Source organism: Urocampus carinirostris, chromosome 18, assembly GCF_059441175.1.
Source record: "Urocampus carinirostris isolate Australia breed hairy pipefish chromosome 18, RoL_Ucar_1.0, whole genome shotgun sequence".
NCBI classification, from domain to species: domain Eukaryota; kingdom Metazoa; phylum Chordata; class Actinopteri; order Syngnathiformes; family Syngnathidae; genus Urocampus; species Urocampus carinirostris.
The window spans coordinates 7,831,628-7,851,037 of NC_142366.1; the positions used below are offsets into that span (position 1 = coordinate 7,831,628).

Below are 19,410 nucleotides of genomic sequence, written 5' to 3' on the forward strand. Positions count from 1 at the left end.
CAGCTGTGTTTTTGGCCTTGAAAATCTCCCATGGATGCCATGTTTTGTGTCTTTCTTATAGTTGAGTCATGGAGACTGACATTAACTGGTGCTGCTTCTACTTGGGAAAAAAAAGATAGATTACTTTGACAAGGGCTAAAGCAACATTGCGTAAAATGGGCAATTTACTTTAAGCCGAGCTGTTTGGGGCGGAACTCACTAGGTTTCGAGGAATAGGGGCTGGGGAAGAGTGCTGGAGAGTAGTTTTGTTTGCATTTGTTAGTGTAGCATGAAAATGTTAAACGTATGAAAAGACCTGTTTCGAATACGGTGTAAAAACCAACCCAAACAATAATGATAAAAGAAGAGTTTATTCAAACACTCTAAGAAATGCACGCACTTGCACGCACATCATGAATGAACTGACTAAGGCTTCAATGATTACATAAGCCAGGAGATGGCAGCAAAGAGTAACAATGCTCCAAATTCTATCCAGCTTCTTTAATTATTAATGTTTCGAGAGATTTCCCACGTGTAATGTACCTTTTTGATGACAACGACGCCCTCCTGGGTTTCCTTATCGGTGACGATTGCAAATTGTTCGTGGCCCCCCACAACGCTATACTCCATCTGGGCGTTGCGTCCCAAGTCGGGGTCTTCGGCTTTAATACGGCCTAACGCCTCGCCCAGCTGGCTCGATTCCGACGCGCTGATGCGGAACGAATCTGAAACAGAGTCACCATCAAAATCTGAAAAACATTGAGCTTGGTAATGAAAAGGAAAGAAGTAAAAGGAAGTTTCTGGTATTTTTACGTGACCTCGAGAAAACAGAAGACAGTAGACCCCCGGGATTCAGCAATCACATCCTACCACATTTACCCTATACCGTGTGGCCCCTCATTATGACAATTTGCCCAGCAAACCACATCAACAATAAATTATTTGGACTTCTCAAAAGCATAAAATTCAAACCCAGTTACGTTTTTAAGCAAAAATACTGTAATTATTCACTATGGGTCGCAAAACTTTCAGTGATGCTAAAGGTAAAAGCAAAAATGCTATTGTCTCGCATATCCCCCGAAATTATCTTTTTCTCTCGATTGCTCTATAAAAAAAAGAATTGGCAGAAAAAAATACCAATATTCATTTAAATTGGATCATTGTTTATTCTGTCTTTACACTCTGCCATGTCTTTTTGTTTTTGTTTTGTGTTTTACAATGTAGTAAGCTTGATTTTGTTTAGCTGTTGGCCGTGAGACACAGTGATAAGGGACGAAGCAAACGCAGTGATTGCCAGACAAAGGATACAATCACCGTTTTTTGAAATTACATGTAACAGGCTTGATTTTGATTTTCTCGCTATTGCAGTGATGCTAAAGAAAGAAGCAAAAGTGCTATTATATTTATATTGCATCACCCACAATGTTCCCTTTCTCTTAAAATAATTAATTAATTGGCTTATGAAATGACAAATGTCTGATGTATAAGACAAAATGTGCTTTGTTTTGCTAGAACAAAGGCTTAAGTCCATACCAACACGCAAGTACTAAAAATAATCTAGCAACTTGAGTTTGGTTAGCTGAAGGTCTTCAGATATGCAGAGATGCTAAAGGAACGGGCACACTTGTTCTTGGCTATCGGACCTCCCACAATTTCCCCTGAATATGTTGCAGAAAAAAAGGCATATCAAATATATAAAGACAAATTGGGATTTGTTTTGATAGCAGTAATGCTAAAGAAAGATTAAATTAGCAGGAATTATCCTAAATATGCTTAGCTACGGGTCCTGAGACCTGCAGTGATGATAAAGGGATAAGCAAGAAGTTGATAACCATGGAAACAAAGCTTAAAATGATTAAGGCATACAAATAAGGCATACAAATGGGGATCGGACAGCGCTGGCTAATTAGCATTGGTTTCATTACCTCCTTATATGGCTATTTCACTTCACAACCCCCACCTTTAAAACTGATTTATGTTGTATTCTGCAGGTCTAATGTATATACTTTTAACAGGACAAGGGTAAAATTGCAAAACAACTGATTATACCATGCTATAGTTCATTGTTTCACAATATTTACATGGAAAAAATGGCTACTCACGGTTAGCAAAGCGAGGTGGACTGTCATTGACGTCAGAGAGGCTAATGCTAACGGTTGTAGTCCCTGAGAGGCCACCCATCTGTCCTGCCATGTCCTTTGCCTGGATCACAACCTGGTAGTTTTCCTTGAGCTCCCGGTCCATGCCGGGTAGCGCCGTCTTAATGGTACCTAAAAAAAAAAAAAAGTCGGAATGGTCTTTCCCTTAATTAGGTTAGTGTATTTAAGAGCCGTTCAAGAGGGTACCATTCTCTGAGTCGACAGAGAAGTATGGCTGTCCCTGCAGGATGCTGTAGACTAGCTTAGCGCTATTGCCATACGTGGCGTCGTCCGCGTCGGTAGCCGTCACCGTGACAACAGATGTCCCTGTGGGGTTGGGATTGCAATTAAATACTTAGAAATACTATTTTTATTTGTGTATAAATCACATTTTTTAACCTAAATAAATAACTCAACATTTAGGAGGCATTATGCACCAGGTTTTAGTAGTGACCTTTGCTTTTGTGACCTATTTCATGCTTTTTGTCTGGTAAAATACTTTGCAATTTGTATACATTTGTATTAATATTCAAATTATTTATGAATTGATTTTGAAATGGGGCTCTGGTTTGTTTGGTATCAGGCTGCACAAAAATAATATTTAAAAAAGCCTTGTTTTATGCTCATACCAAAGGTTGTAAACCCAAAATGTTAAAAAACAACATTGGACAAAACAATGTATGGAGCTGCAAAAAACACGATAAAAAAAAAACAAAAAAAAAAAAACTTAAGTCAGCCTTGAATGCAACACATAAGTATTAGCTATATTTAGCACACGTCAAAATGATTAAGTCGGATTGCAGAATATCCCGACAAGAACTCTGTTTTAAGGATAGCATCGCAACTTTAACTTCATTGTAATATTGATTAATTATGAAATGAAATGAAATGATCTGCATTTATATAACGCTTTTCAAGTCAATGACTTCCCAAAGCGCTTTACAGTGTGCTTCACATTTCCCAATAGCGGCCTTGTATTGCAGCCATGTAAGACACTAACCTGCTTATTGGGGGTATTAAGGGTTCAGTGTCTTACCCAAGGACACTTCGACATGTAACACGGACAAGCTGGGATTCAAACTGGGATCCTTTGATCCAAAGACGAGCGCTCTACCTCCTGAGCGACTGCCGCCCCGAGTATATTGCTTCCATAAAATAAAGAAATGCAACAAAGAAATACAATTTTTGATGCCATTTTTGTTTTAATGTGACTGTGTTGAAACTAGGGCTGTAGCAAGCTTGAGTTAAAGTGTGACCCTTTAAAGGAGCAAAGTTTGCGCTCTGCTCGACTCCAACACAAAAAAGACAGGAGAGAGGGAGACGAGCAGAAAGGAGATGCACAGAACAAGTAGAAATGTATTATTTATTTTAAACAGTTTTACAGCATCGGAAAATGATATTTTGTGTCATATTTGTCTCACAGGAAGCATGTTAAAATAAAAACGTTGTACTACTCCATTATTTTTCAATGTGTAAACATATTGGGAAAATCTCCAGGGAGCCGCTGAGCAGCGCTAAAGCGCCGCGTGCATCTCCTTAGCCGCGGGTTCCCGACCCCCCGGGCTTATCCCATGTTTTTATTTGTCTGAACACAATGGTTTTTTTTCACACCCCAAAAAGCTTTTGGGGTTTGGTTGAGCGTTATACACAATGTTTTATGGTCATTTATTTCCGTACTGGTGCAATCATTGATCCGCCCAATATTTGCTCGGTATTGGATGCAACAGAAATGAAACTCAGATTAAGGCAGTGAGTGCGCCAAATCTAAATAACTAGGCTGGTGGTCGGCAACAAGCTGTTCTGGAGATGAATGAGAGCTTTTGGCGCTCCTTGGTTGCACCCTGGGGCTTTAAAAAAAATGTTTTATAATTGTCACGGTTGCCATGGCGCCCAGTTGGCCCCGCCCATGTGGCGCCAGCTGCGGCCCCATTGACAGATTGGCTTTCCGTCTATTTAAGATCAGTGCTCTCTTTCTTCCTTTGTCAGTCCGTCAACGAACCTCTGCCCCGCAAGACGAGGGTTTTGACTCAGTCCTGTCTTCTGTTGGTATTCCCTGTCCGGTATTGTTCCAGTTTATTCTTGTCCTGTTTAATATCGGTTTCCAGTTTGGTTCCCATCTAGTTTTGTCCTGTGTATTATTCTCTCCAGTTTTTGTTCCCGTCTAGTTTGTCCTGTTTATTTTCGATATCCTGTTTCATTATCAATCCTGTCCGTGCGTCCTGTCCGGTATCGTCCCCATCTGTCCGATATCTACTCGGGCAATTGGTATCAATCTCGTCGGCCTCTGGCTTCCTATCATTTCACGGCAGACTGCTGCCTAACGTGCATGACTCCCCATTTCCCGTAAAATAAAAGGCTTGTGTGAGAACGTCACGCGTTTGGGTCCTGATCCTGTTCTGGTTCATGACAATAATGGGAAATTATATGGTTTCTGTAGAATGACATACATGACACAATCATTCAAAATGTTTTCCAATGAATGTAGTGTGTATATACATTTTCAACGTATATACAGTATATTTACAGTTTGTGTGGCCTTCCTCATAAGGTTTATTTATTTTTTTGTAGCGCCAAACATCTTTACTTTTTGTCCAGTGTGGCTCTTTCAATATTTTGAATTGCCAACAACTGCCCTGGACCACTAGAAATGTAGATGAGTCATTAGATTTTATCTCTTCACACTATGTTTACTCTAGGTGCCACGTTGTACACTGTTATAATGGAGCATTATATAAAAGACTTCAGCCAAATCAATGTTGTACAACGTGATACCTTGAGCAAAAAGAGTGTGAGGATAAGATAATATCGAATTTCCTTTCTTATGTCACCTAGATCTGTATTGATCTAGGGAATACGCAGTGGATTTAGGCGTATTATTAATATTATTATATTGTCAGGGATATGCTGTGGACCACTGCTAGGATATAGCTGAACATTACCAATGGTGTGGTTGTAATAACAACATTTTTAGAGAATTATTTTGAAGAAATGAAAGAGCCCAAGTACAACAAAAATGAAAAGCGAGTTGTTGAAGCAGAGAAACCTCCAAAACATGAAGGACATGCGGCTCTCGATGACCTGTCACGACCAGGATGGAATCAGGACCCAATTGCGTCACGTTTACCACAAGTTTTTATTGAAAGAAAGAGGAAGGGCTCCGGTGCTCGCTGGACGCGGTAAGCAAGACGCTCTCGCAATCAGATTGTGTTCAGGGTCGGAAACGGGTCGTAAGCCGGGACAGGAGAGCAGACGTGGTGGGGATCAGGAACGGGTCGTAAGCCGGGAAGGGAGAGCAGACGTGGTCGTAATAAAAAGAAAACAGGTCGTAGCCGGAGACAGACGGTGAGATCAGGACCAGACAGGTGAAAAAACGGAAGCAAAACGGGACAGGCGGGAGTCAGGGTCAAAAAGGCTTGCCTTGTATCAACAGAGTTTCGCAGACGGACTGACAACCGGAGAGTGACAGGACTGGGTTTAAAAAGGGACAGGGAGCCTCAGATAGCCTGCAGATGCTGGCACCAAATGAGCGGGCACAGGTGATCCAAATTGGTAATCAAATTGGCCACCCAAGTCTTCTTCCTGTTTAATCAATCGGTGCTTCCAAGAGGGACCACATCACATTTTATTGTGATTTTGTTTTTTTTGTTTTCCATTATGCGTCCATAAAAACGATTCCCAAGAAAGTTAGTAATAAGAGGAAGAAAAAGTGGGAAATGGTGATAAGTCAAAGGACGGAACAATTGCAAACTACAGTACAAAACAATGTCAGTTGTCTGCAATTGAAATGCTGCTGGAAGGTACAGTAAGTGTTGTATTTTTTTTTTTTTTATTAGTATATTAGTCGTTAACTATATAAATGAATAATGATTGTTAAGGTATACGCTTTATACATATTCAGATTTTCCTTTAGTATGTGGCTGATTGAAAGCAGTTTAAGGAGGTCGTTTAAACGTGATTTAGGCTTATTCTTGAGTATTTGAGTATGTACGGTACTCGAAGTCGTTCAGTCGTAATTTTGTTTTTAGAAAAAGGTGAATATATCCGTACATCTTTGCTTGAAACTGCACAAGTGGAAATGTATTTTTTGATTCCGGTTGCAGCTTATCATTCGGGTGGAACCGTCCTGATGTCAGATCAGCGAAGAACCAGTCCACTCTAAGGCCGGCACAACTAACGCCGTCCTTGGCACAGTTTCGGGCTGGTCCCAGCGCTTGATAACGAAACATCTGTCCCACTTAGCGGCAAAAGCGACAGCCGCCTCTTCTGCACGCTTGATGGAGCGCGCCCATCGACCCCGATGCTTTATCAAACCTCCATCGAGCACGATCCGTCGTCACCCGGCGCTACAGAAGGCCGTTTTGTTATTCGCCGCTAGCATAATTGGCTTTTGATGGAGCCTCTGATTGCGTGATTGTATTCATTTGTGGCCGAGTAATTGAGAATGTTTTTTTTTTTACGCCGCTTACATTTGCTTTATTTTGACGGACGAATAGAAGAAGCGAGGAAATTCGTAATTGGAAAGAGGGACTATGGGAACATAAAGCAGGCGGTTATTAAAAGGATGCGAAATGACGAAGTCTGCTAGGAATGTTTAATGAGGTTGACCAAACACAAATAACATCTGAGGAATGATCGCATATTAATTTGCCTGAAATATTTATGGTCCTTTCAGAAAATGACTGCAATAAATTTACCTAAAATATTTTAATATATGAGGAAAAAAAGACAGCAAAAGGTCATAACAAATGCGTTCTGAAAAAATTTGGGCGAGTTCCTGACTAGAAAGCTTGTGATTTACATTGTCTAAATGGCTAAAAAGATGCTTGCAAGAGCGTAGGACGGTCCTGTTTCAATTATTTATTTTCAATTGTACTTGCAAAGTATTTGCTAATACAGAAGGACCGCAACAAAAAATGAACTAATGTAGGGAGCCATAGTAACAGTTAAAGCAAGTACATTTTAAAAATGTATTGTATTTTGCAGAATAAATGTCGCTACCTATTTCCTAAGTTTTGAACATTGCAGCTTTTGCAATGATGCAGCATTTCATGTATAGTTTTTTTAAATTTTAGATTAAAAAACAATAAACACAAATTTGATTTTTCAATACAATATGTATTTTAAATATAGTTTGGGTTATTTATTTTTAGTTTTAAACTTTTTTTTAATATGTTTAATATATAAAAATACATTTTTGTACATTTTTTTTTAATATATTTACCATATTACAATATAATCCAGGGCAGCACGGCGGCACAGTGGTTAGCGCGTCCGCAGCACAGTTTTGAGGTCATGAGATCGAACCTTCCTGTGTGGAGTTTGCATGTTCTCCCCGTGCTTGCGTGGGTTTCCTCCGGGGACTACGGTATCCTCCCACATTCCAAAAATATGTATGTCAGGTTAATTGGCCGGTCAAATTGTCCCTAGGTGCAATTGATCTAGTGTGTTGTATGTCTCTGTGTGCCCTATGACTGGCTGGAAACCAGTTCAAGGTGTCCCCTGCCCACTGCCCGAAGATAGCTGCAATGGGCTCCAGCACACCTGCGACCCTATTGAGGATAAGAGGTGCAGATAATGGATATATATATATATATATATATATATATATATATATATATATATATATGTCCATCCATTATCTGCAAGTATTTATGTATACTTTTTTCCTTTTTTTTTCTTTTTTTAGAATATTTTTTAATAATTTTAATACTTTTTATTATATGTATTTTATTGTTTGTGTTATATAACATATTAATTAATTCATTTTATTTTTAATTAATATATTTTTTATTGAACAGCTTCCAGGAGATCAATTGCAAAATGGTAAGAGCGAGACTGATGTCATATAAGTCCAAGACAATCGTTGTTTTGGACTTTTGGTGTACTTTCATTCATGTCGTGCCCATTGGCACTCATACTAACCGACGTCAGCCATTTCCGGCACACTAGCGAAGTATAGCTGCCGCTGGAACTTGGGTGCGTTGTCATTGATATCGTGGATCTTAATGTTGAACTCGGTGTCGGGTTCGAGTTCGCGCTCGCTAACCCGGTCCAAAACTTTGGCGTGAAGCGTGTACATGGCCTTTTCCTCGCGGTCCAGTCGCTTGGTAGCATGAATGTCGCCGGATTTCTCATCGATCAGGAAAAGAGTTCCGGCGCCTTCACCCGTTAACACGTACTTCACTGTCCCGTCGTCTTTGTCCATGTTGGAGTGGAGCTGAAAGGACAACCGCCAAAAGGATTTTAGGAAGATTGTAATCCCAGTAGTGGTCTTATACTCTTCGCACCGAGCTAATTTAGTGAGGCAGGGTTGGAAATCAAAAGAGAGAGAGGTAAATTGAGAGAGAGAGAATAAAAGTGAGAAGAAGAGAGAATTAATGACAGAAAAAGAGAGCCATAGGGACAGACGAAGACAAAGAACGAGAAAGACAGAGACAGACAAAGACAAACAAGGGAGTGAGAGATGATAATGAGAAAGGAATAGAGAAAGAATGAGATTGATTATTATATTCATTGTGTGTGGGAAAAAAAGACATTTGAGAACACTGTAATGTTTTTATCTTATGAACAACCCAAAAGATAACCCTTACTAGGCCCCCAAATTTTGGCGGGCGGCCCCCAGGTAAATGGAAATTGAGACACCGCTGAGAAGATCTCGGAACCTTTTGAAGCAAATTGGGTCGGGCTGATTTCAAGAGCACTCCGACACATTCATCGAGTCATTCATCGATGTGGCGGCCATTTGCCAGCGCCGCCACTTTAAGAGCACATTAGGTGCCATCAAAGACAGAAAGAGATTTTCTTTCCTTTCTTCTTTCAGCCACAAATGTGACTCGTTTTGTCACTCAAGAGGGCGCCTTTCTTCTCTGTGCTTCTCTGCGACTTAAGACGGGGATACAGTAGACCCCAGGAATACGTCCACACCGCCTCATGACCCAGGGTTGGGTAGGGTTACTTTAACTTGATTACTTTCGATTACTTTTGGATTACAGCAATACCAAATATGCTAACAAAAGACAAAAGAAACTAAATATGAAAAAAATTATGACTCACAACACGTGGTAAGCTTTCTCTCATGGCCTTGATCTCTTTGATCTCTGGCAAAACTAACATAAAATGCGACAAAAACAAAATGAAAATAAATCCAAACAGCTTGCCAACTTCATTTTTGGCGTTCCATGTATTCTGTTACTCCCCAAGCCTGCACAAAATTTAGTAATTTTATTCATATTTAATTTCTTTTGTTTTTATTAGCATATTTAGTATTGGAGTAATGCAAAAGTAATTGAAAGAAATCAAGTTAAAGTAACCCTACCCAACCCTGCTCATGACATTGCCATGTCAAAGTTTGGAATACAAGTTTTTTTTTGGCACTCTCTAGGACATGTTTCCCACTATAAAACATCAACAACAAATCCTCTGAATATAAATGTATGGTAGACCCCCGCAATAGGACATCCCCACCTTATGAAAATTTCACTTTACGGCCTGTGATAAAATATTTTTGTTGGTCACTACTTACAGCATTTCCCCCACTATCCCGTATCAACAACAGATTATCAGAATATGTATAGTACAACTACGGGATACAATGTCTCCACTTTATGACGTTTGCACTTTAAGTCAAGTCGCGTTTATTTGTAAGAAGTCTCAAAGGGCTGTACAGACTACAGACTATTACATACTACAGACTAGTACAATACCATCCCCTGATCTACAAACTACATTAAGGTAAGGACTAACTCAAAACCTCAACATTACGAAAATAAAGAAAACTTGAGCACGTGAGGTAATCCCCTTTTCTAGGATGACAAGGCGAAAATGGATATTGCAATGCACAGATATAGTCAAGATGAAATATAGGTCATTTATAAGCTATTGAATACTGTATACGTGTGTTTTAAGCCTAAATTTAAACAGTTCCATTTAGGTTGAAGATTGAATGTCAGGGTGCAGAGCATTTCACAGCAGTAAGGCCCAAATAGAGAACGCTCTCGATCCTGCGGGTCTCTTCTGGGCTTTTGAGATCACCAGTAGACCATCATTTTCCAAGCGAAGGCTCAGAGCAGGAACCCAGGAGGAAATAAAATCTGAAAGCTATGATGGGGCAAGTCCATTCTTATAATACCAACTGTGACCGGCTGGCAACAGGTCCAGTGTGTCCCTTGCCCCAAATATAGAGGGGGTGCGCTCCAGCACCCCCTGTGACCCAACTGAGGATAAGCAGTGCAGACAATGGATTGATTGGCAAAAATAACCTCATTATCACATCTTAAACGGGGGAGCCAATGCAGGTTAGCTCAAATCGGGGTAATGTGGACATATTTTCTTGTCTTAGTTAAAAGCCTTGCTGCAGCATTATGTACCAGCTGCAGGCTCTTGATTCTAAACTTTGGAGACCGGAGCCTAGTACTTTAAAGTAACCGAGACGTGTGGCAACAAACATGAAATAGAATCTTAACATCAGACTGGGATAGCGTATGGCCGATTTTTGAAATATTGCGAGGATGAAAAAAAAGCTGTTCTAGTTATATTCTTAACGTGTAACTGGAAGGATAGGTTAGGGTCAAACGTGACACTTACATTTTTGACTGAGTCACCCTAGGTGATATTGCATGTGTCTATGTTCAGAGCAATATTTAAAAGTCATGGCATTTAGATGGACCAATAATTAACATTTCAGTCTTTTCAATGTTGAGATGCAAAGTGACGTCCATATGTTTGTCTCAGTGAGGCTGGCTTCCAAATTTCAATTTAGTAGGGCAGCTTCCTCTGTTGGAAGATTCAGTTGAGTGTCATCTGCATAGCATTAAAAATTGATATTATACTTGTGAATAATATCACCTAACGGGAGGATTTACATGCATAAAAGAAGGGGACCAAGTAAAGAGCCTTGCGGAACTCCACAAGTAACAACAAAGGGCTCAGAGGTCATATAGCCATGTCACCATATGTTAAACAATGTCCCATCTGAGAAGTAGGATCTGAACCATGAGAGACCAATGAATTTTTCAGGCCAATCAGCAGCCGCAATGATTCGCCGAAGTCCCTTGCCAGGGTATTGCTGGTTACCTTAACGAGGGCTGTCTCAGTAGAGTGATTAGCCCTGACTGAATAAGTTCAAAAATCTTATATTCAGACCTAAAGTGGAATATAATGTGCTTGACCCCTCCCCACAATACCACATCAACAAAAAAATCATTTATATTTAAAAATATGTGCGCGTAATAGGGCATCGCCATCTTGTGACATTTTTACATCACAGTGTAGAAAACTATGTGTTTTTCAGTTCCTCTTTGCAGATTTTCCCCACCATCAACAACAAAACCTCAAATATATATGTATAGTACATCCGGTTTTAGTTTACACTGTGGAATAGGATGGGCTTTTTTTGGGTCCTCTTTGGGGAATTCGCCTCATTATACCACATCCACAACATGTTATTTCACCTGGCAAAAACATTACATTGTACTTTGTGCTAAAATACCTGTCTGATAATTTGAAGAAAAATAAGCCAGTTGTTTTATTGACGTAAGAAAAAGTAGTGTGGTGTCTAAAAATCACGTTCTTATACAGCTACAAGGATTAAATCATATAGAAAAAGTTCCAGCTTCTAGTCCAGAAAACACAATCTTCACCTAATATTATTTTTTTTATTAATATCTCGTGCTTAAATTCAATTTGGTCGGTGTGAAGTTTAAAAAAGAGGCGAGCAGTTTCTTTTATAACGAAAGTGGAATGAGAAAGCTTGATGGGGTTGAGAAAATGGTCGGAATGCCTTTTTTGGGCCACTTTTTACCATGGAGGAGGACCTCTTGAAGCGCATCTCCCAAAAGTAAGTTAAAGGTCACTTTATTTATTTTTATAGAGCATATTATTTTTTGAATTGTTCAATTTTTAGTCCAAAACAATACAGGTTACTTATTCAAGTCTTAAACGTACTTATATAAACCTTACGCATACAAAAAATAGCACTGAACAACTTTCGAACAAATTCAACTTAAGAACGGTCGTCCGGAACTTATGAAAATGAAAATCATCGAACAAAGGACTAGAAATTGAGAAAAAAAAAACAGGGCTCAGTTGCACAAAAAACATGCTTTGAATGTAAATCATTTCTTTAACATCTTAGTGGTGTAGATTAAAACCATATCAAAAACCCTTGATGGCGTCACACAAACACAGACGAATTGTCAGCATAGCGAGAAATTTTGCTGGAAAAAAATCGAAAGGATCCGAAAATAAAGTAATTTAATCCCGAAATTCCATGCTTTAAATGCAGGAAAATAGTAGAAGCTTAACATTTGGAAAATACTAGGTATACTGAATCTACCACCCCCCTGTTGGCTTTTAAAGTAGTAGAACCAAGGATAAGAAATTGAGAAAAACGATGCCAGGCTTACTTGCATAATCAAATTGAATTAAATAAATAAATAAATGTGTTAACCAGCCTATTTTAACAGTTGAGTGAATGAGATTTCATACTTTCAACAAACTCAGCTCACTACACAAACTCAACACTGCCCTCATCAGTCAGAGAGAGTATTTGGTTTGGGTTTATTTATAAAACCATAACTTTGGAAAGCAATTGCCGAGAGACTTGCTTCTCATCTTGGCATACTCAGAAATGTAAAGTGGGATGGATTAAATCTTGACAGAGCTCGTCTAGAAAATACTGAACGCAGGCACCTCTTGTGGTCGTAAAAATGGTCAAACTAAGGAATAGAAATTGAGAAAGAGAAATGCAATGCTCGATTGTAAGAGAAAAAAAGAAAAAAAATAGCAAACATTAGCACAGTAGTGGCTAATCGGCATACGTCAAAACATAAAAAAAAACCTTTATGGCCTTACTCGAACACTTAAGAATTGTTGAAAAGTGAACAAATTTGCTTGGTTAAAGATAGAAACGTTAACTGGTTTATATTAAGAGTTGATTGAATGAAGTTTTACACCAGAACCTACTCACCACACTATTCAAATTAACCTCGGCCCTTTAGTGGCCAGAGAAATTATTAGGTTTACCCTTTTTTAAAACATAATATTGTGATAGAAATGACCTAAGAGACTTGCTTCTCTTTTTGACATACTTGAAAGTATATAATGGGCTGGATTAGATAATAAATCAAGCCGGAATTTGTATTTTTGACATACCTGGTCTAGAAAATATGATATTTACTAAGTGTAGCCTCCACTGGTGGCCGTGAAAATTGTAAAAGTAAGAAGAAACAAGATGCCATGTTCAGTTGTATGAAAATAAACATCGTTGAAAGTTTACATGAAGCATCGCAGAGTACATAAACACTAGTACGGCAGTGGCCAATCGGTGTACGTCAACAAACAAAACAATCCTTGACGGCTTCAGACAAACACTAAAAAATTGTCGGCAAAGCTAACTAATTTAATGGGTTGAAAAATAACCGTGTCAACTAATTTATTCATACAGTTGAGCAAATACGGTTTTACACCTGAACCAATTTAACATTCTATACAAACTAAACACATCCCTGCAGTGGCAGGAGAGAGTATTTGTTTAAAATGTTTTTGATAGAAATGACCAAAGAGACTTGCTCCTCTTTTTGACGGCTTGGATCCAGCCTGTGGGACCTATTTTTGAAATACCTGGTCTATATAATATGATATTTACTGAGTGTAGCTACCACTAGTGGCCATGGAAAATGTCAAAGTAACGAGAAAAAACAGGCCAGGTTCAGTTGCATAAAAGACCAAAAAAACATGTTTGAATGTTTACACGAATGTCTTCGAGTAAATCAAACGTGAGCCTGCCAGTGGCGAATTGGTGTACGTCAAAAAGAACAAAATTTCACGCAAACAGGAGAGAATGGTCGGCAAAGAGAGCAAACAGTTGGCCAATTGTCGGTATTCGTCCGCCGCTTGTCGCCGCATGCTGCGGTGTGTAGATAGCGCCGACAGAATGGAAACGCAATAATTACAACTCGGACCTCGCCGGGTGGCGCCGTGGGCCGCTTTCTTTATTTTCTTTCAAGTGCCAAGTGGGATAGAAAAAAAACATGGAAAATGAAATAGTGGTAATTCTTCTGAGGCGAAGGTTTTATTTGGCGGGGCACAATGGAAGGTGCCAGCGTCTTAATGGGATTTTGCTACACGGCGCCCCCTAACCGCCCCCCACCCGCTAGCATCAAGTTTGTATTGCGATTGCCGACTTGAGAAGTATTTCTTTATTAGCCGTCACTTCAAACGGGATTGGGTGGCTATTACCTTTTCTAGCACTGCTAGGGAAAGTGCCAGGCGCTAGTAGCAGCAGCTAGCAAGCGGCTATAAACATGTTTTTCTCCTGTAACAAACCCATTTTTCTGTTGCAATACCAATAAATTCCTGTAAATAACAACACAAGATAAAGAAAAAGGCACAAATAGTAGCTAGCAAGTAGCTATAAATGTTTCTCTCCTCTAGTTAACCCATTGCAATATCAATAAATTCCTGTAGATGGCAACCGGGAATGAAGAGGCAGGCGTTGCCAGCTGCTAGCAAGCTGCTGTAATTATGTTTTTTTCTCCACTTACAAAGCCATTTTTCTGTTGCAATACCCGTAGATGGCAGCAGAGGGGGGTCAAGCTTCAGGCACTAGTCATGAATAGAAGTCGGCTAGGAATAAGTCAACCAAATCACTAAATTAGCAAATGCTAATTTTACGGTCGCTCAAGGCTTTAGATGTATTATTGAATATCGGCACTTTTATTTCTGTATAATATTGTTCAGCAGCTGGTATGGTTAGTATAGAATATTGAATTAAGGTATAAGTGTGTTTTAAGCCTAAATTTAAACAGCTCAGAAGTTCAGGGATTAGTAGCGGCTAGCAACCGGCTACAAGTATGTTTTGTCCATGAACAAATCTTTTTTTTATGTTGCAATTCCAGTACTTTTCTCTATATGGCAACAAAAGATGAAGTAGAATCCCCTAGTCGTGGCAAGCAAACAAATATAAATATTTTTTCCTAACTAACCCATTTTTCTGTTGCAATACCAATAAATGCCTGTAGATGCCAACAGAGGATAGTTAACAAGCGGCTATGATCGTGTTTTTCTCCTCCAAAGAACCCGATCTTAAGATGTGATACCGATCAATTCCTGTAGAAAGTAACAGAGAATGAAGCAGCAAGCACCAGGTGTGAGTGTGTATATAAAAAGTAGGGGCTCGTGGGCGTGGCAATTTTAGGTTCAAAGTGTAGAATGCAAATTGCATTTGATTTAATTCAGCTAAAATATGGAGTTATATCTGTTGTTGTATTTGGAGGTAAAATAGTTGTTCAACATAACCACTGTATAATATCTTCTTTCTGTAATACACTTGAGCATCCACAGACTCTGCCGCTATGCCGCAAGTGACACCATCCAAATGGAAGAGGACCGGGAAGGAGGGCAAGAGCGGTGCTTGGAATCAAATGGACTGAACTATTTTAAGGCAGCGGGGTATTTCCGATGCTGTTTTGTTCATATTTTTGTTTTGTTTTACGTATTTAAAAGAGAAAATATATACAGTATCTAGCGATTTAAGGTTGTTGAATATGTTTCGTGGTTGGAGTGGTATGAGAGGTCTGGCATAGAGCATGTGTGGTTCCATCGAACAAAGGGAAAGGTGACAGGCTCCCGTGTAGTAATTAAACAGGTATATGTTTGTTGAGTGTGGTGGGAAAGCTTTATGGCAGGATTTTGATTGGAAAAATAAGTGATAAGACAGAAAGAGTACTTGGGGAGGAACAGTTTGGGTTAAGAAGAGGAAGGGAATGTTCAGATCAGAACTTTGTAGTGAAAAGATCAGATGTGTATCGGGCATTTATGGATTTAGAGAAAGCATATGACATGATAGAACAGGAGGCATTGTGGCAAGTGTTGAGGATTTATGACGGGGGTAAAGGGTGCAAGGCAATGGGTGTGCTGAATGGATTGTTCAAATGTAGATATTTTCTAAAGGCTGCAAAGCAAGGAATGTATGAGGGTGTGGAGGTACCAATAGCAATATATGACTCAGAGGCGTGGGGTTTAAGAGTAAAAGAGCATAATAGGTTAAATGGAATGAGATGTTTGTGTTGTAAACGTTTGGTGAATGACTGGATATGTTAAATAATGGGGAAGTAACGAGATAAACTGTTGTGGTGAGAGACCTTGCTGACAGGGTTGATGAAAAAAGGTTTTCAAATGGTTTGGACCTATAGAACGAATGGATGAAGGTCGTTTGATTAAAATAGTATGTAGTGCAGAAGTGATGAGAAATAGAATGAGAGGAAGGCCTGAATTTGGGTGGATGGGTAGGGTTAAACATGCTCTGGATAAGTTTGGTAAATTTAACGGATGCAAGAGTGTGTGCCAGGGATCGATGTGAATGGCAAAGGATAGTTCATAGATCAAAGCGGCGCTGCCACTAGCGGCTGCCTTTTCCAGCAGCTGCCCTATTGTTTTATTGTCTGCTCCTATCTTCGGTGTTTTTTCTTCCCGTTTTGACAACTACACTATGGATTACTTCTATCCTATGGACATGGGTTTTAATGCACAAGAAATGCGTGTATTCAAGGAATTTCAACTCCTTGCCCTGAAGAATTCTCGTGCCGGCGTGATGAAGGGGCCTATCGTGGAGGAACAGCCGGAGCTAGCGAAGCGGCTAGCGGCGTTATAAGTCTTCGGTACCATCCGTAATCATGGTAAATGCGAACTCACGACCAAATAAGATCATCGAGTGCTGGTGGAAAACATCTAAGCGCACAGGGAGCGCAGTTGCTGTGTTTTGCGGAAACGTGGCTCACGTTTAGTATTCCGGACGCTAACGTGTAGCCACCCGGAGCTACCCGGAGCAATCCGGCTCCAACGCCGCTAAACAGAGACACGAAAGCCGGGGGGAATCGGAGAGGAGGCGGACTTGCTAACACGAGGTGGTGTATCCCTGGATTTTCACAAAGAAAAGTTTTCCATCTGCCGCAGGGATGTCGAATTTTTGGACTGGCGTGACGTCATCCACTTCGCTACAAGCACCCCTAGGGCATCATGTTCATCTGTTAATAAACAACGGGGTAGACTGCTGGAAGTGTGAATTTCCCTACGGGGATGAATAAAGTATATATCTATCTATCTATCTATCTAGTTAAGAATGATTGATATCGATACATGTGATGGGGAGGGAGTAAACCATTGTATCTCTCAGTCCCTGGCACAAAAACCCACCCCTTGTTGTGTGTGGGTTTAATGTTTGGTGTCAGGTTGGGAAGAGCAAAGAGGGATTATTTTTCGGTGAATGTTAGTAAATGGTAAATGGTCTGCATTTATATAGCGCTTTTCAAGTCAATGATCCCAAAGCGCTTTACAATGTGCTTCACACTTACCCATTCACACGCACACTCACACACCAATGGCGACCATGCAGCCATGCGAGGCTGTCGACCTGCATATTGGGGGCGTTAGGGATTCGGTCTGCAACCTCAGTGGAAATGTTTAAATCTAAACTTAAAACTCACTTCTACTCGATAGCATATGAATAACCTACTCTTCTCGTCGGCTGAACAATAGTCTGTGTAATATAGTGTAATAATCTGTGAAGCCCTTTGAGACTCTTCGTGATTTAGGGCTATACAAATAAAGATGACTTGACTTGACTTGACGTGTCTTGCCCAAGGACACTTCGACATATAACACGGAGAATCGAACCTGCGATATCTTGATCCCAAGACGAGTGCTCTACCTCCCGAACTAATCCCGCCCCGTGTGTTAGTGTGTTCTTGGCCACCTCCCACTGGGGGGGTATGGCTTTGGTAGTTTGATACTGGCCTATTTGTCCGGAGAGGGATGTGCGCCAACATGCTGTACTGTGCATGGACTTGCACCCTCTTATCCCTCTGATTTGATTTCCCCCATGTTCCTGCACGGAGTCTGCGCTCGGAAGTAATCCTGTGCAGTCCTTTGAGACATTTTTTATGATTAAGGGCTATATAAATAAATTTGACTTGACTTTGACTTGACTTGCCCAAGACACACCACAGAAAATAGTGCCCCTACGATCCTAGTGGTTAAGGGATAGACCCACCCACCCAGATAGATAGTGATTTTTATCATATTTTAGCCAATCTTGTCCTTTATTAGGGAAAAGAGTTTTCAAAATGTTATAATTCTGCTAGTGCTTTGGTTGAAAACAGTCTTGTTATGTTCTTGGTTCATAGTCTGAAAAATCCGATATTTTTTGAACATGCCCCCCTTTGGCTGGGACTACCCTCAAGACAGAACTAGCAGTACTTGCGTCATTCCCCCCTTCCACAGCATCTCATTACAGGCCCGCGTTCTTCTCCGACGTCTCATTAAAGAAGGATATCGGACAAGAATCCGGCGCTGTCACGGCACGGCAGGGAACATGAAGGCGGCCGCCGCATTTTACGATAACCTGCCTCGCTCTTGCCATTTACTTTGCCGGCGCATAACACGAGCAGCCACATTTCATCCGCCTGCCTGATTGATACGCTTTCTTCTTTTTCTTTCCTTTGGGCGCGTGTTGGCGGCGCGATAGCAAAGAAGAAGTTGTCAGAAACGCCGAGCGAGCACCTCCCCCGCCGCACTTGTTTACCGGCGCCTGATGAAAGGCGAGCTCCTCCGAGAAAATTGGCTGTCGGCCTTGGCCGCATTTGCCTCGCCCCGCTTGATAAGTGTAGCGTTCCCTTCCTCATCACACCTGTCTTTACTGTGCCGGCCTCAACAGGCGCTCGCTCTCTGAACTGCCGGGAGCTGCTACGTCCCAGAGCTCATCATCATTTTTTTTAGGAAACGCGGGAGCTGTGTTTCTTCCTCATACTATAATCCTACGCTACTTCATACTTCACCGCGTCACTGATTCTCGTGTTGAAAAGTATTCCGTTATCCATTATCCCAGATCTCATGAGCTTCAAGCATGAGCCAGCAGAGCACATTTTTGCGTGGCGGCTCTTTTTTGTCACTTTGTTCACCAAAATATGAACTGCACTCATACAGTATCTCTGATTGTATATTGCTGCAAGCGTTGGTCGGCAGAGCACACTTTTGTCAGGCCTGCCAAATTTTTTTCATTCTCTATAATTTTCCACCAAAATAAATTATACTCGTGCAGCCATGAGCTATTATCTGCAATCATGTGTCACTGCGAGCTAGGGCCGGAATAGAACACTTCAGGTTTAACATTTCTTTTTTGCCATTATTTTTGGCTTTAACTACCTGCAATCGTGCAGTTGTGATCCATTATCCCCAAATGCATAAGTCTGTGAGCGGAGTCCAGCGGAGCACACTTTTTCTGGCCTGATGGCTCTTT

General features: G+C 40.5%; 1 protein-coding gene across 2 annotated transcripts in view; it reads right to left on the bottom strand.

Moving 5' to 3' along the window:
* The window catches only part of LOC148348261 (cadherin-10-like), a 48,325-nt gene that overhangs the window by 12,747 nt on the left and 16,168 nt on the right, over positions 1-19,410 (bottom strand). For both annotated transcript variants that reach the window (XM_088321920.1, XM_088321921.1), the window contains exons 3-6: positions 8,040-8,334; positions 2,325-2,444; positions 2,082-2,249; positions 523-704 (exon numbers count right to left, since the gene is read on the bottom strand). In XM_088321920.1, the coding sequence (XP_088178046.1) occupies positions 523-704; positions 2,082-2,249; positions 2,325-2,444; positions 8,040-8,334 (765 nt within the window). The remainder of the gene's footprint in view (positions 1-522; positions 705-2,081; positions 2,250-2,324; positions 2,445-8,039; positions 8,335-19,410) is intronic.